This window comes from Morus notabilis, unplaced genomic scaffold (assembly GCF_000414095.1).
Source record: "Morus notabilis unplaced genomic scaffold, ASM41409v2 Scaffold37, whole genome shotgun sequence".
NCBI classification, from domain to species: Eukaryota; Viridiplantae; Streptophyta; class Magnoliopsida; order Rosales; family Moraceae; genus Morus; species Morus notabilis.
The window spans coordinates 233,933-252,539 of record NW_010363279.1 but is presented as its reverse complement, the minus strand read 5'-3'; the positions used below and the strand labels follow the sequence as shown (position 1 = coordinate 252,539).

Sequence of the window (18,607 nt, the reverse complement as noted above, 5' to 3'; positions counted from 1 at the left end):
TTTTCTGATTTTCATAAAAAGACAAAAACGTTTTTGGTTTTGTTTTTAAAAAAAAATTACACCAACCACGTTTTTAACACCCGTTTTCATTTTTTTACTTTGAAAACCGTGAAAAATGAAAATGAAAATACAAACAAACAGGCCCTATATCTCTTAAAATCTTGTTTGCAATAATCTCTACTGACATTGTCGCTTTCCACATAGGCCATGGGGATCCATGTACCACGTGCATGTTCGAATCTATTGGAGTGTAGACTGTCCAAAATAAGAAACGAGGGCATAAAACATAACAATGTCTAAAATGTCATTTTCATTAATTAAGTATAAACTAATAACTTCACAAATATTTTATTAAAACATTTTAACTTATTTTGATTTTTTAATTTTTAAATGTTTTAAAGTATTTTCTAATTTTAAAAAATTAGTAATGTGTTGTTAATTAGTGAGAATGTTATAGTGAATGGTACTAAAAGAATATTTTTAAAAGTGAAAGTACCGTTTTAATATTATTAAAAATATGATACTAACGAGATGTTTTGCTATAACAAATAGAACCAAAATAATTTTATCCCTTTTATTTATTTATTCATTTATACTTTTTAGATTTCAATATGGGCACATTGTTGTTACTCATAGAATTTGTGAGTTTATTGCATAAAATCTACTCAACTCTCTTTTCGAACGGGGCATATGACGCTTAAGTTCAAATACACAATCTGTCTTTTCTGTCTCTGTTTCTTATTCAACAATTTTATACGAGTTACAACTGTGTAAAGGAGATACAATCATACAACGGAGTAATATAGCAACCACTACGTGCAGGCTGAAGAAGACTCCTGCTTTTATGCGCCCCCCCCCCCCCCCCCCCCACCCAAAAAAAAATTACATATTCAATGCAGAGTATCCGTGATCATTTCTAACAGAGAAACAAAAATGAAATAAAAGCGGAAAGGAAACCTCATCTGAAGGACCATTGGATTTCTTCCAATGTTCTTCCTTTTGTCTCCGGAACCCAAATTGTAACAAATACCACGGTGAAAGCACTCACAATCATGTAAATGGTGAAGGTTCCTGATGAGACAACACATTCACATATTAACTGTCTTTCCAACACACACACACACACACACACACACACACACATATATATATATATAGAGAGAGAGAGAGGCACACCTCCACTGCTCCAATTCAAGAGCAAATTTGCAGTCATTGTAACCACCCACGCAGTAAACCAGTTGGCAAGTGTTGCTACACTTCCAGCAAGGCCTTTAATATTGACCGGAAGAATCTGCATCACCAAATCCATGGAAAAAAAATGAACCCAGAAGAAGTAGTTGCAACAATTGAATATCTCAAAGGATTATACTAGAAACTTCAGTGTATGGCTCAAATTTGGAAGCCTTATGACTACCTGTCGGGGAAATGTCATTACAAGATCATATTGTTGTAGAGCACAGAACAACTAATCACTCCGACTTTTTCAATCACGGAAACGATAAAAGCCAGAAAGAAGGCAACAAGAAACCCATACCTCGGACATTATAATCCAGTTGGAATATTTTCATGTGGACTTCCATAATCATAATAATTCACTCTGTAATTAATTAAAACATCATATGGACAATTGTTTTATTAACTTGCTTGAGGCATTTGAGCTCCCTCTATCTCATAATATTTAGTTAGCCCATTAGACCAAATACCCTCTCCATTAAATCTTGCTTAAAGCCCTTAGGCCTATCTGGTTATATAATGAGCCACCCTTTGTTTTTCTTTGTGTGGTGTGCGTGGGGGGCTTTAGGCCTGTGGCCGAATGAACACAGAGAGGGAGAGACAGGGAGGAGTTCATGCTCCTTTTGCCCTTTACTTCCTTTTGCTTTGCAGGTTCTCAATGATTCCGGCCGGCTATTGACGTTTTCCGGCGACCTTGTCTCCGCTGTCCACCGGAGGAAGACGTAACACTGTATGCCTAAATCCCAAATAAGTTTATATGGCATTTTCGTATTTTTGGCTAGATTATTATTTTTGATCCTATTTAGATAGTGTTTAGATCATTAAAATCTAGTAAATGGTATCAGAGCAATCTTATTTGGGTTTAGAGCTATGTATTTTTGGATTTTTCCATTTTTGGTGGAAGAAAAATCCAAAATTTGAATCCGTATTTTGGCTCAAGGAAACGTTATTTTGAGGTTACCCACTTCGAATATGGCTTTTGGGTGATGATTTCTTTGAGTTTCGTGGGTCGATTTGGCCGGATTCACTGTGTTTTGAACCTTTAAAAATGGCCGGTTAGGGGTTTTTAGGGGTCTAATTTTTAGGCCTTGTTGAGAAAAATTAATCCCAGAATATGAAAGAGCACGAAATTTAGAGAAAAATCCCTTTAGAATCATCAAAAACAGAGTTATAGATAGGGAAGTTATGCCCATTTGAATTTTCGGGTTGGAATCGGGTTTAAAACAGGGCTTTTGACCCGTCTCAAGGTAGAAGACGACCAGAGAAAAAGAAAACGCGTTAGTGTGCGCGTCAGCTCTTAGGTGGCGCGCGTGGGACCTAGCGTCAGTGTGCGCATCAATGCGCGTGTCAGGCGCGCGTCAGCGCGCGTGTCAAGCGTGCATTAGCATGGGTATCAACCGCGCGTCAACGCTTAGGTGGTGCGCGTGAGATCCATTTTTGGGCTAAATTCTGCCTTATTTTGTAATTTTAACTCTGTTTTGACTGCCGTTTTCACCGTTGTGGTCCGTTTTTCATTTCCTACCCAATTAAATGATTTATTTTGGGTTTGGGCCACCATAAAATCATGTTCTTTATATTTTCATTTTATTGATTTTATATTTTTATGGGTGACTAATTCTCACAATTTTCAAACCAATTTTTTATAGGGCATTTCGTATACAATTTGTTTGATGATTAATGCCATAGAATTTGTATTATGTTGTTGTTATTATGTGGCATATTTAATTGTGAGAATTCGACAATAGTGAATGTATATGTGCTCGCCTGTCGTGAGTCTAAACATCTCAAATTGTCTCGGTTATTATGTTACGGAGCTCTCCCACAAAATTTAACATTTCCTTTTGAAAAATGGCATTAGGATACACACACTCCTTACATGGATGCACATGAGCTACTAGAAATATTTTTATTTAAATATTTGTTTATTGTAATAATTTTCATATATTTTCTGGGTAGTCTTAATTCTCACTATTTAGACACCGAAAATTTTGGGGCATGTTTGTTATTCCATATTATATGGTCATATTTTATTTGTTCTCCCATATAATTTGATATTTTGATAAATAAAATTTATACATATAATATGGATGTTTGTTCAAATTTTAGAATGCCCATTTTGTGTTTAATGTTTTAATGCCTAATTATTTATATAGGCATACATGGTCTCTTTTGTGTTAAAGTGAGAATGAAAATTTTAATTAGAAACTCATGTGCTATTATAAAGCTTAAGCTATAAGTTTATCCATAATTTATTTATTATTGCTATCATTATTATTTGACATTTTGTATTATATGTGAGTGTCATGTTTTTCGATTATGCTATCCAAGTGGGAGAAAATTAGAAACATTTTTGTGGATTAGCATAATTACTGACTCACATACTAGTATCAAATAATAAATTGTGAGATTATATGGATAAACTTAATTTGTTGATTATGTTCTGAAAGTCCATACGGGTAATGGAATTATCCTATCGATAGTTTTATTGCTTGGTAGGACACTTGAGTCTTGTTTTAGCTTAAGCTTGTTGTCTTTATCCATGTATTTTGGTTACATATTATTATTTGACATTTTGTATTATATGAGTATCATGTTTTAGATTATGCAGTCCAAGTGGGAGAATATTATGAATGATTATATATGAACTTACATAATCACTAAACTCATATTATGGTTAAATAATATATTGGAGTGTGAAGGATAAATGTATGTATTTACCATATTGCTAAGATCCATACGTGCAACTAAATTATCCTATCGATAATTAATTGTTTGATAGGATGCTTAGATCGATGAAGGAAGTTTCTTGGATGTCATGAACCGCATAATCTTTACTACCCTATCAGTGGTGGATTGATGCATTTGGTTGTGATGTTTGATGAATTGTCCTTACTTGCGAAAGAGTTATATTCTTGCTCAATGGACTCTAGCACACAATGATCATATTGGCTTAGATCATTGGGAAGGCTAAGTAAAGGGCAAATTGCATGATCTTATTTTACATGCCTATTGTTGGTTGCCCATGTTGTTTTTTTTAGCCTTGAACAATCCTTGCATCTCCGCTATCTTGACGCTAAATGGGACAAGTTATCATTAATGGTGTGGATCTCTCTGTATGAATTCGTAGTGTTAGAACTGACATAGCCTTGAGAGTGGGTGTGTTTCCTAGCTCCACTAATGTGTTGAGAAACCCTATGATGAGTGAGAGTGTATGGATAACACCTAGGCAGTAGCGTCTCAATTTTAGGATGAGACAGTCACTAAAATTAGCTTTATGGAGAACGTTGTTGATAAATGCATATGTGTATGGTCAGTGGGAGCAGTTGCATGTTTTTATTTTTCATGTCGGTGACAACTTGCTCGCGCCTAATGATTCTGACTTGCTGGTTAAGACGAATAGCATGTTGCCTAGTCACCCTAGTTTGAGAATCTTGAAAAAAGCCTCTTATGTTCTAGGCATGTAGATTCTCCGTGACAAGAATAAGTGCATTTTGTGGTCGTCTTAGAAAACCTATATTGTTCTTATTTCGAACAGATTCAGTATGCATTCTTGTTCTTCTAGTAAGCATTGTTTGTTAAAGTGACAAACTCTCAAAGCTGTAATGTCCATATGCTTACGTGTTTAGCAGCCTGATGTATGCTTAAGTATGCACACGTCTCATTATTGAGTTTGTTGTTGACGTGCAAATTCGGTACTTGAGTGATTGTTGTTATTATTATTGAATTAACTGGGAATGAAGTATCAGATAGTTGTGTATCGGCAAACCAACATTTTTGTTGCAGTTGGATCTCGTGATGCCGATTATACAGGCTGCATAAATGATAAAAGGAGGAGCTACTTTGTTGAAAAGTGTCAAATAGACACTTGTAGCGTCCTTGACTGTGATGCGGAGTATGTGGCATATCGTGAGGCTATTTGTGTGATGTAATTGTGGAACCTTGTTTCAGCATTAGGAGTAGTTCACTCCATTTCTGGACCGGCTGAAGCTGTGTTGTGAAAGTTCCATAATAGTATATTTCTCTTAGAACACCATGAGCATTGTCCACTCAAGCATAATGATAGTGTGTTCTATTTTGTGAAGAGAAATTGTAAAATGCCTCATCGTTATTGAAAACACGCCTATAAACAACATGTTGGCGGTTCCACTAAAGGCCTACCTATTAGGTGTTTTAAGAACACGCATCCCACTCGGGATTGTAAGGAGCCTGTAGTTGTGTTGAGTTAGTGGGAGTTTACTGCCATTTGTGTGTGACATGTTATTGATAAGGATTGCTTATACCTCAAATAATACATGCGTATTTATGGATCTGTCACTTTATGTGTGATGTTGTGTTGACACACTTTTTAGTTGGCAAAGTGACGAGTTGAAAAGAGACATCTAGTTGTTAGTCTCTATCATTGTTTTTGATCCATATATTAAAGTTGTCGTCATGTTTCGATGAATCTCTAGTGCCTAATTATGTATAATGATTGTATCCTATCGATACGTTATTATGTATAATTGTTTTGGGCTTCTGTTTATTATGTGAGATTCTTAGTTGATGCTAATGCTGTGATGAGTGAATGTTTGTTGTATGATTATGTCGTCCAAGTGGGAGATTGTTAGAATATTTTTATGTGGACTTTCATAATCATAATAATTCACTCTGTAATTAATTAAAACCTCTTATGGACAACTGTGTTAATATGAATTAACACATGCATGTATGTTAAATATCGGTCCATTATAGGATGGACACTTGTTTTATTAACTCGCTTGAGGCATTTGAGCTTCCTCTATCTCATAATATTTGGTCAGCCCATTCGACCAAATATCCTCTCCATTGAATATTGCTTAAAGCCCTTAGGCCTATCTGGTTATATAATGAGCCACCCTTTGTTTTTCTTTGTGTGGTGTGCGTGGGGGGCTTTAGGCCTGTGGCCGAATGAACACAGAGAGGGAGAGACAGGGAGGAGTTCATGCTCCTCTTGCCCTTTACTTCCTTTTGCTTTGCAGGTTCTCAATGATTCCGGCTGGCCATTGACATTTTCTGGCGACCTTGTCTCCGCTGCCCATCGGAGGAAGAGGTAACACTGTATGCCTAAATCCCAAATAAGTTTATATGGTATTTTTATATTTTTGGCTAAATTATTATTTTTGATCCTATTTAGATTGTGTTTAGATCTTTAAAATCTAGCATAAAAGCCAGAAAGAAGGCAACAAGAAACCCATACCTCGGACATTATAATCCATGGAATAGCTCCAATACCCAATGAGAAGGTGACTACCATGGCCTAAAAAACAGAAGAGTGGATTAGAAAGACAGTCCAAAATTTTTAACCCGTTGACAAAACCAAAACTGCTGCATGAATTGTTATTACTGAAAAAAAAAAAAAAAATACATACCACAACTCCAACCACTGATATGATGCTAAGTGCGCTATATAAACTAGAATCACTCGATACAGAATCCTGTGAATTACGTAAAAAATGGAAAAATTTTAGAGTTCACAGGTATATCATGGAAAATTTTAGAGAAGGCAAACAGATCAAGCAGAAACTTTTCACAGATGTGACAGTCAACAAAAATAGAGGGAAACAAAGTGACTTCATTATATCTAGTACCTTTAGAAAGAATGCTACTGCAACGACAAGGAGGCTAATTGTCATTCCAGCAGATGAAACCTGCGAAAGGATGTGAAGAACTTCTCATTTACAGTTCTTAAAATAGAAAATTATTTAATGACTGAACCGTGGAAAACTGGTCAAACCCACAATAAGAAGAAGCCTGCGGCCCGCTTTGTCCGCCAACCATGTAGTCACTGCAGTAGCTACAACCTAATTGAACACAAATCCTCATTATAATAATAACTATTGCGTGAAGTTAAAAACTTCATTTGCAAGTAAGTAATCTTATGGCTCTACCTGAATAGCCCCAAGACCAAATGTTGCGGCATTACTCGATTTCACCCCTGTCAAATAAAGGAATGAATAAGATCCAGTTGAGGTGAAATCTAAGCAGATAAGATAATTTTTCTGCTGTCAATACAAGATATACATAACAGAAGCAAAATAGAGGGCCCCTTATTAATATACAAGCTATATACTAATTTAAGGATTTTGTTTCACACAACATCCCTACTTAGTTCTTCCAAATTAGATGTAAAAAAGGCTTGTGCTCACCAGCAGCTTCAAAAATGGTACTTGAATAGAATAAAACGCCGTTAATTCCACTAATCTGTTGCAGTACAAGTAATCCTATTCCAATCTGAAGCACGTGCAAAAAGCAGTTAGGTTCTCAACAACGGCATAAGTTAGGCCACGTGATAGGCAAATGGACACCTAAATATTCCTGAAAACAATTGATACCATTAGAGGTAGCCAGTATCTTCTTTGTTTGAGCTGCGCAAATCGGATTGTCGTTCTTTTGCCTGCTGATGATGCTACAGCCCTCTGCGCATTTTACACATAAATGCAATGCCAGATTAGATTAAATGTAAGGTACATAATGCGGAGTTTCTCAAAATTGAATTGCAAACATTGGAATGGTTCTACCTTAATTTCGTTCACTTCAACAGTAATATCAGCATCAAATCCCCGGAGAACTTGCAAAGAGGCTTCGAAATCTTCCATCATGCCCATTTTTGCCTGGATTGGGGTTCCAAAAAAATGCAAAATTAAGCTGTAAAAAAAAGTAACCAAGACTGAGTAAGAATACCAATTTCATGCAACTTACAAGCCACCGAGGAGATTCTGGAATGAAGAACAGTCCAGGTATTAGTATTATACAGGGCAGTGTTCCTGCAGGTTGCGGAGTTCCATCAGCTTTGAAAAGTGTGTTAAAAAGCAAAAGGCCTTTTAACTAGGACTCAAAGTTACAGAGCAAATTAAACCTAAATTTAACAAAGATCATCTGAATCCAAATAAGAAAGAAATCATATTTGTGATGAAAAAAAAAAATCGAAGAGAAAATTTCAAGAAGAATTTCCAACAAGAGATATGGCAAGTCGTTGGATTACCCAAAACTGCTAGTATTCTCCATGGAACAAAAAGTCCTAGCAGGTAAGCAAGCATTATCCCAATGGTTACTGAGAGCTACAGTAAAAGATAATAAAGTAAACTAGTATATCAATCGATTAAAGTTTATAATAGCAAAGATCATAAATAACACCAAATGATAATTGAAATAAACCATTAAGCATACAAACCTGATTCACCGAACCCAAACTGCCTCTCAAGTTTTGAGGTGCTATCTCAGCTATATATACAGGCACCTGCAGATTAACAGAGAAATTGAAACTCCGAAATCTCTTTCCACTAAAAATTTGAAAAAAATAAACAAATAAACAAAATAAACATCAAAACTGAAACATACAGTGTATGAGAATATCCCCACGCCAAATCCTTCCAACAATCTTCCCATGTAGAGAAAAGAAGAATCCTATGAAAAATAAATAAATAAATAAATAAATTATTGAAGACAAACACGAGCAATTTTGCATATGTCTGCTCCCCAAATTGGGAAAAGAAGTAATTATGACTCTTGAAAGAAACACAATAGGAGATTTATGCATTCTTACTCCTTTTCGACCAATACACTCAGCTATTTGACCGCTGGCTATTGCCCCAACCATGGCACCTACATTTGATAAAGAACCAAACAGAGAAAACTGACCCAAAAATCCATTAGAAAATCAAAACAACACATTTTTTTTTCCCATATGCATGAACATGATTCTAAGCAACTGAGATTCAAACCTCCGGGACTGTAAGTCCAAGATCCTTGGTGATTGCTGATTGTGTTGGCGAGGAATAACCACCCTGGGGAATTCAAAATCAAATAAAAAACACAAACAAAAACAGAACAAAACAACATAGAAAAGATCGAAACTGGCGAATGAATAACTTACGGTGAATCCGAATTGGATTGGACCCAAAGCGACGATGAGAACGCAGGCGACGACGGAGATGGAGCTATCGCGGATGGCCTGGGACGAGCCCAGCATACTGGATTGCCTCGAACCCATGCGATACCAGCTTCCGGTGTGGAGAAATGGCTTTCTGAGATCCCTTGATTCTTCATTCTCGTCTCTGAAACTCATTTTCGGTCTACTACAGATTCACAAGAACCCTTACCTAACGATCAAATCCAAAAACCGCGCAAAAGGTGTTTGTGAAAAGTCCCCAGAGAGACAAAAAAAAAGAAAGCCTTCCAAAAATGTATGTAATATGTATGTCTGTTTGAGAAACGAAGGTGCTAATATTGGCGTCTGTTTTGTGTTTCGTCGTCGGCTTTATGGCGTGATGGTCTTCGCTGTAAATCTGTCATGTGTGCGACATGGACCAGCCGTTAGCTGTTACTAATTGCTAGTCACGACGTTACCTTGAGTATCGTGCAGATACTATTAGCCTATGGCCTTGTGCCACGTGTACAATTCTTAAATGCCAAAAAAATAACAGTATTCTTTGTTGATAGAAAAAAGGTTCCCATTAAAATAAATTAAAAAAACCAAACAACACATGTTGAGTTATTTAGGGTTGTTCTTTTAGAGTATAATTTGAGTGTAGTTTTTGAGTTAAATTTGAATTATAACTTGAGTTAAAATTAGAACTTAAATAAAGTTGAGTAAAACTGAATAAAGTTGAAACTTAAAAGAATATGAACTTAAATAAAGTTAAAACTTTAGTTGTCTTTTTTAAAATTTTTTTGGATAAAAGAACATGCCCACTTATTGGTGCGTTTGCTTGCAGAAAATCATAATGATAATAGTAATATAATGATAATAAAATATAAAAAAATGTTGATTCAATTATTTAATTGTAATTTTAAGAATGTTATGCAATAGAATATGAATATTTTTATGTTGATAAAATTATAATGATAATATTTTATATATTAATATAATTAATATAATATATAAAATATAATATAATATAATATAATTATTATTATACAATATAAGTCAACTACGAGATATTTCCCTCCACTGTTATATCAAAGCGTGTTAAACGTGTGAACCATGTAAATGCATACTGGATATTTTTTTTCTTTTTGAAGGGTTATTTTCTAATTATTGCCTGGACCGCTAGAAAATCGAGGACCAGCACCAATAATATGCATCCAACGCCTGCCATTACATGCTCAATAAAAAGGTACAATTGGGACCAGCAAAGCACTACAACGCGGTGACTAACCTTTAGGTCACGTTCACTTCGCTGATTTGAGTTTAAAATTTGAGTTAAGATGTGACTTTATATGAAAGTTTTTTACTATAGTAAAAAAGTTAGATGTGATTGTTTGTGAGAGCTTTTTACTGTAGAAAAACTCAAATTCTAAACTCGAATCAGCGAAATGAACGGAACCTTAGAGTCTGTTTGGTTCATAGATTAGAACCATGTGATTAGAATTATTTTCGATTTATGTGTATTTTTTGTGAAAAAAAATACTGTAACGAACCACGAATTATAATTCGAATAAGAGAACGAATTCCTCTACCAAACATCACCTTAATAAATAAATTTCAAACTGAACACGTGGCATAATTGTGAATGATGATTGCTTCATGTATATCTCTTTTATTATATCATCCTATTATATATTATAATATATTATATTATAATATTTTTATTATATATTATATTATATTACATATTATAAGATATAACAACTATATAATATATTGTAATTATATTAAAATATTGAAGGGTAATTACGGAAAAAAATGAAGAAAAGAGTTTAGAATAATTATTCCTCATATGTGATGAGAGAATTTTAAATGACCATTCGTTTCTTATAAATTCAACTAAACATGAAATTTAGATTTTATTCCATTTTATTCTTTTTCTTTTCACCTAACCAAATGCAGCCTTGAGTGATTGTTGTTCAAAAAGTTGACTGACTTATATAATTATACCAAAATAACTTTACTTAAATAAAAATTTGGATATGATTGTTGTGGAGGATTTGGTAAAGATTTGACCGAATTAAAATAACATGGGTTTGCTTTAATACTATAACGTGTTTGGTGTGATATTAAATTAGACTGGGTGTCTGGGTTATAACGTGTTTGTATACTTTCAAATTGAGAATAAACGTTTGTTTGATTTTAAGACAAACTCACACGCAATGAGATTTGATACACCTTTTTTAAAAAAAAAAGTATTATATAGATATACTAAAAATACATAAGAGATTGAGATTATTTACCCAAACTCACGTCTTATCCAATGCACCAAACGAACTAATTACTTATCCTAAAAGCATTTAAGTTTGAGAGCTTATCCAAAACTCTCCTTGGTATTTGGTTATTTTTTGCAAGATCCGAAACTGTAAATTAATAAGTAGCAAGAAATCGAACATGAATATTGGCAAATCTAAATATTTTGTATGAGTTTTTTTAATAAATGAATTCAGATAGTATTTAAAATTAGCTAAGTTAAATAAAAATAAAATAAAATGCATACGGACAAGCTTAACAAGTAGTCAGTTTTAACATTTAAGAAAATAACTAGTCAAAAACGGGCGCTCCACAAGTTATATAAATTGTGGAAAAGAAAAGAAAAAAGAAAAAAGAAAAAAAAAACAAAAGGAAAAAAAATCTAAAGCATAAGTCAAGAAAAAAAAAATAGATCCGGAATTTATACAAAGGAGGAATTTGCTGGAGGAAAGGAAAAAAACAACGTTTTTTATTGTAGGAAATTTTTGCCAATTTCCTTACTAACTTGAAAATTTTATTTTTAGAAATGGCTGATAACATAAACGTGGTTGTTCCTACTAGAAGCAACACTATGATGCCTAAGCCGTCACCTGTGGGACAAACGTCTGTCTCGGTCCCAACCCCTGCTTTGACCTCTACGCGGCCTTCGCTGGTCTCGGTTCCTGTGAATCACAATGAAAAGCCTGATAAATTCAGTGGGATGAATTTTAAGACTTGGCAATAAAAAATGTTATTTTATCTGATAACATTGAATCTAGCGAGATTCTTGAAAGATGATCCTCCTACTATTAGAGAGGATGAAGTGGATACTCAAGCATTCAATGCGGTTGATGCATGGAACCATTCTGACTTCTTGTGTCGGACCTATGTGCTGAACGGCTTGACTGATGGGCTTTACAACGTGTATAGCTCAAAGAAAACAGCTAAGGAATTATGAGAATCTTTAGACTAGAAATATAAGTTCGAGGACGTGGGTGCTAAGAAGTTCTTAGCAGGCCAATTCCTGAATTACAAGATGGTGGACTCGAAGACTGTTATTAGTTAAGTTCAAGAGCTCCAATTGATAATTCACGAGATACATGCTTAGGGAATGGCTATTAGTGAATCTTTTCAGGTAGCTGCACTGGTTGATAAGCTACCCCCCTTATGGAAGGAGTTCAAGAGCTATCTGATGCACAAGAGGAAAGAGATTATCATTGAGCAATTGGTTGTCAGGCTTTGTATTGAAGAAGACAATAGGCGGACAAAGAAGAAGTACTCCAATGCAACCGCAACCTCTGCTAAGGCTAATATGGTGGAGCATGATAGCTCCAAAAAGAAAAGAAAGCCCGGATCCAAGTTGGGACCAAAGGGAATTGTCAAGAAGAAATTCCAAGGGAAGTGCTTCAATTGCAACAAGGTTGGGCATAAGTCAGCGGACTGCAGGTTGTCGAAGCGAAACAAGGATAAAGAGTCCAATGTTGTGGACACCATTTTCAAAGAAGTGTCCGAAATTAGTTTGTCTGTTGTGGTCTCCGAAGTGAACTTGGTCGACTCCAATCCAAAGGAGTGATGGCTCGATATTGGGGCTACAAGACATATTTGCTGTGACCGGGCTGAGTTTACTGATCTAGTTCCGTTGGAAACTGGAGAAAAACTTTTCATGGGCAACTCTGCAACTTCTGTGATCAAGGGCCAGGGAATGGTGTTCTTGAAGATGACCTCGGGTAAGGAAGTAAAGCTCCACAACATGCTTTAGGTGCCCGACATCCAGAAGAATCTCATATCCGGGACGATGCTGAGCATGCACGGCTTTAAGATGGTGTTTGAAGCCGATAAAATAGTTTTGGCTAAGATGGGAATGTTTGTGGGGAGGGGTTATGTAAAGAGTGGCATGTGGAAAATGAATGTCATAGTTGTAAAACCTAAGAAAATGAATAAAAAGAAAGAGTCTTCCATTTATATGTGCGAGTCTTCTAACTTATGGCATGGTAAACTAGGACATGTTAATTATGATACTTTACGTAGATTAATTAACTTGGATCACATACCCGCATTTCGTATAGATTCAAAACGTAAATGTGAAACTTGTGTAAAGGCAAAACGAACAAGGTCATCATTCCAATCGATAGAAAGGAATATTGAATCACATGATCTAATACATAGTGATGTTTGTGACTTAAAGTTTGTTCAAACTAGAGGTGATAATAAGTATTTTATCACTTTCATTGATGATAGCACAAAGTATTGCTATGTATATTTACTAAAAAGTAAAGATGAAGCTGTAGAGAAATTTGCTATCTATAAGCAAGAAGTTGAAAATCAACTTAATAAAAAGATTAAGATGGTAAGAAGTGACCGAGGTGGTGAATATGTTGAACCATTTAGTGCGCTTTGTGCATAACATGAAATTATTTACGAAGTCACACCACCATATTCTCCCCAATCGAATGGCATTACTGAACGGAAAAATTATAGCTTAATGGATATGATGAATGCAATGTTAATAAGTTCTGGGTTGCCACAGAACATGTGGGGGGAAGCCATTTTATCGGCTAATTACCTATTAAATCGGGTTTCGCGTAAGAAAGTCGATAAAACCCCCTATAAATTGTGGAAAGGGAGGAAACCTTCCTACAAATATTTAAAAGTGTGGGGGTCTTTGGCCAAGGTAATGGAACGAAAGCCAAAGAAGATGAAGATAGGTCTGAAAACGGTTGATTATATCTTCATTGGGTATGCTCATAACAGTTCCGCATATCGGTTCCTTATTCATGAGTCTAAAAATCCTGACATACACAAGAACAGGATAATATAATCTAGGAATGCATCATTCTTTGAACATGTATTTCCATGTAAGACTAAGGAAGATGAGCCAAGTTCGTCAAAATAAATTTTTGAGACTATCATAGAGTATTGTAGTCAAAATTCTAAAAACGATGAAAATGTGGAAACAGAGGAAGAGCCTAGATGAAGTAAGAGGGCAAGGATAAAAAGTCTTTCGGATCGAATTTTCTAACCTATATGCTAGAGGCTGAACCTTAAACGTATAAAGAACCTGTGAGCTCAACTGAGGGTCCTTTATGGAAAGAAGCCATAAAGAGTGAGATAGATTTCATCTTACAAAATCATACTTGGGACCTAGTAGACCTTCCACCAGGAAATAAACTACTAGGTTCTAAATATTTTTAAACACGGAAAATGAAGACAGGTGGAACAATTGACAAGTATAAGGCCAGACTAGTAATAAAAGGTTATAGACAACGTGAAGGCCTTGATTACTTTGACACGTATTCTCCTGTGACGAGAATAACATCTATAAGGATGATACTAGCGATTGTTGCGCTGCGGAATCTTGAAGTTCATCAAATGGATGTGAATACAGCCTTTATAAATGGAGATCTAGAAGAAGAAATCTACATGGAACAACCTGAGAGTTGTGCAGCTCAAGACAAGAAAATAGAGTCTGTAAATTGGTTAAGTCTTTGTACGAACTAAAATAAGCTCCAAAATAATGGCATAAGAAATTTAATGATGTCATGATGTAAAATGGATTCAAGATCAACGAGTTTGACAAATGTGTTTATGTCAAGAATACAGAAGACAGTTATGTCATTCTGTGTCTATATGTAGATGACATAATAATTGTAGGTAGCAATAATCGGATGGTCAAATCTATCAAACACATGTTAAACTCAAGGTTTGACATAAAAGATATGGGACCGGCTAATGTGATTTTAGGGATCAAAATCAAAAGGGTACCTGATGGTCTCATATTGACTTAATCACATTACGTGGACAATATACTTGACAAGTTTAATAAAGATGATTCTGGTATAGCCAAAACACCTATTGATATAAGTCAACATCTATCCAAAAATAGAAGAGAAAGCATATGCCAGGTGGAGTATACTAGAGTGATTGGCAGTCTGATGTACTTAATGAGCTATACAAGACCAGATATTGTCTTCACTGTTAGTAGATTGAGCAGATTCATGAGTAACCCAGAAGATGACCATTGGAAAGCAATTGTGAGACTACTAAGGTACTTAAGATATACTTGTGACTATGGACTGCATTACATAAGAGAACCTGTTGTTTTAGAAGGATACTTTGACGCAAGTTGGATATCTGATACACAGGATTCTAAGGCTACCAATGGATATGGATTCACCTTGGGTGGTGCAGCTATTTCATGGAAATCCTCTAAGAAAATGGTAATAACTAGATCCACGATGGAAGCAAAGTTTGTCGCTTTGGATAAAAGGGGCGAAAAAGCTGAATGGCTTAGACATTTCTTGGAAGATATTCCGGATTGGCCAAAACCTGTACCTGCAATTTGCATACACAGTGATAGCCAATCAACTATTGGTAGAGCACATAATACGATGTATAATGGTAAGTCTAGACCTATACGTCGTCGACATAATACTATTAGACAATTGATCTCAATGGGAGTTATAGTCGTTGACTATATAAGGTCGAAAGACATTATTACGGATCCGCTGACCAAAGGACTAAATAGAGATCAAGTTGAAAAAACATCAAAAGGAATGAGACTGAAGCCCATGGAATAAATAGGTCGAATGAGTGGAAACCTAACCTAGTTGATTGGAGATCCCGATATCTAGATTCAATGGGACAACTAAATTGTATAGACCAGCTGAGTTCACTGTGAGGGTAACCCCGGCCTGTTCCTATGATGATAACAGTGAAACCCGTACGAGAAGAAGATAAACATTAGTTTTTAATGATTCTTATACGTCGGATACGTCAGGAATCCGAGCGGAGTAATATGGGTTACTCTTTATTAAGAAATCACCTATGTGAGAGAGAAGTGAGGCCGCTTCAAAGGAGAATTGTGAGGGCTCAATTCTTTAGAAACTCTTGCAGAACTAGGTAGATGTTCATGGCCAAAAATGAACATAACCATGAGAACAGAACTGTGTCAGGAAGATGTATGTGTGAGGTATATTAACATTTACATAAGGCTGAACAGTTCAAAGACATCGCGTCTACTGGTCAGCCAGTAAAGTTAATATATTCTCACAAGGGAAGGTTTAAGGGTTAACGCCTACCTATCCTTTGCAGGCATCGACTGTGGAGCTTTATCACCGTGTCGAGTTTGTGTTTTTCTCGTCGTCAGTCAATTTTCATTCATGTGGATGATTGTTGAAAAATGGCTTTTTAAGCCATATTAAAGGCCCATTTTTTTAGGCCTATTTTGGAAGGGGCCCAATTAGATTTTGGAACGAGTCTCAATGGATTTGTGTTCTCTATCACGAGGAGATCGAAATCAAGTATTCATACACTCAAAATGGATATTGGGTGAATGAGAAATTGATGTTCTAAGTATGTCACTTGGAATAGTTAAGGTAGTTGAAAATTACAAAAAATCCTACATTAGCTAGAAATGAAGCCTTGGTAGTGTTTATAAGTGATTGCACTTTGAAGCCTAGGTAAGCATGTATAGTAGAGAGGCTCTCTCATGCGCATGGGGGGTGCAAATCACGGTCCTGGCGGGTTTGGGGCCCAATGTGTGCGCCTGCGACCTGCGGACATGAATGCCGGACCGAAAAACCCACTCTGTGCAGGCTTTGTTTTGCAATTTTTTTTTTTGGCCCAAAACCTTCCAGCCGTTTGGCCTAAGCTTAATGTTGTTTATGGTGTGCTTAAAGGTGTGTAATGAGACTTAATGGAGGAAAACCAAATTAGGCTTGATGGTGAGCTTAATGGCTTCGGTTTTCTTCATAAGAATCCGAACCTTGGTGTACAAAGGTGGCCGGATTCATCTTGAGGGAAATCAATGGTTTTTGTCCCGTAATAATGTGAGATTAAGCCCCATAATTGCTTGTTTCGAAACCCCTTTCCCAAAAGCCTATATAAAGGGTTCTCCACGTGAAGGAAGAACACACTCTTCACCTCTCTCTCTCGAGTTCTTTCTCTTGCTTTTCCGAGTTCTTCTTGCAATTCTTTTGTAGAGTGTTTTGGTGATAGACAAAATGCAACACCTTGAAGAATTAAACAAGATTAATTAAAGTAATTAAGATTTATTAGTGTGCCTAGTTTAATTAATTAATTAATTATTACTAAATGTTTCCGACGTGTACATTTAAATAATTCTAAGGAATTTAAATATTCTTAGTATTTATATTTTTATCCCAAAAGTGTGTGTAGACACATTTTCTGGACTGTCATTTTAAATATTGGACACCTGTCTTTTTCTTTTCTTTTCCCTTTTTTCTTTCCTTTTCCTTTTCCTTCTTTTCGTTTCTTTCCCGTGCATTCTTCACTCTCTCTCACTCTCACTCTCGTTCTCTCTTACTCTCTCTCTTTTCCATTTCCATTTCGAATCAACCGGATCTTGAACCAAAGAAGGATTTAAAGAGTTTTCAACATCAAAAAAAGGATTTGAGGTAAGATTTCTGAAAAACCTCTCTTAAATCTCAAATTTTTCGGATTAGAAAACCTATTTTGGTTTAAAACGGATTTTCTTGGATTTTGAGTAAAATCATGGTAGAAATTGAAGATCTTTAGTTCTATGGACTTGATTTAGTAACTAGAACCTGGATTTGGTTGTTTCCCCTTGAAATATTTTGAATTTGGACTTGAAATTGTAGGTCTTGGCCGGATTTTCTTCAGATCGGCACTGTCGGTCGAGCTGTCAGGCTCCCATCGGTCGATCGAATTGCACTTCACCAGGTCAACGTATGTGGTCGACCGGATTGCACACCACCGGTCGACCGGTGGTGTTGCACAACTCTATCACTGGTCGACCGGTGCACACGGGGTTTAACCGTCTTTTGCTTGAAAACCCTGTTTTGACCCTGATTTTTGAAGAGAACCCAAATTAGCTTCATTTGGGGAACTATAGTAAATGGATTAGCATCTTTAATCCATGTTTTGAGATTAAAACCCTTAGAATGATGATTTGAAACATGAAATGATTTAAGAAACTGACAAATGAATTATGGCACACTAATAGGAAATCAAAGGATATAATTGAGATTGAAATTGCTTTAGGAATGAGAATTCGATCCTAAAGTGTTGTTTTGTGTCAATGATAGTTGAGGAATCAAACTGAAGGCTTCAAGGAAATGGAGGCTAGGAAAGCACAATGCTAGCCACAGGTTTGGTACTTAAGAGGTATGATTTCTTGCCCCTTTCTTTGTTAGCCTGATTTCAAAAGAGTTTTGG

The 18,607-nt window shown here is 35.7% G+C and overlaps 1 protein-coding gene across 1 annotated transcript; it reads right to left on the bottom strand.

Moving 5' to 3' along the window:
- Nucleotides 1–866: 866 nt before the first annotated feature.
- LOC21392379 (sugar transporter ERD6-like 6) lies at nucleotides 867–9,529 on the bottom strand. The gene is given in 17 exon segments (XM_024169315.1): nucleotides 867–1,071; nucleotides 1,177–1,291; nucleotides 6,449–6,508; nucleotides 6,621–6,686; nucleotides 6,840–6,899; nucleotides 6,990–7,052; nucleotides 7,140–7,186; nucleotides 7,398–7,482; nucleotides 7,584–7,667; nucleotides 7,770–7,862; nucleotides 7,951–8,015; nucleotides 8,234–8,309; nucleotides 8,423–8,488; nucleotides 8,590–8,684; nucleotides 8,728–8,884; nucleotides 8,973–9,035; nucleotides 9,125–9,529. Coding segments are annotated over 17 exon segments (1,500 nt in total). The 5' UTR covers nucleotides 9,317–9,529; the 3' UTR covers nucleotides 867–958.
- Nucleotides 9,530–18,607: the final 9,078 nt, after the last annotated feature.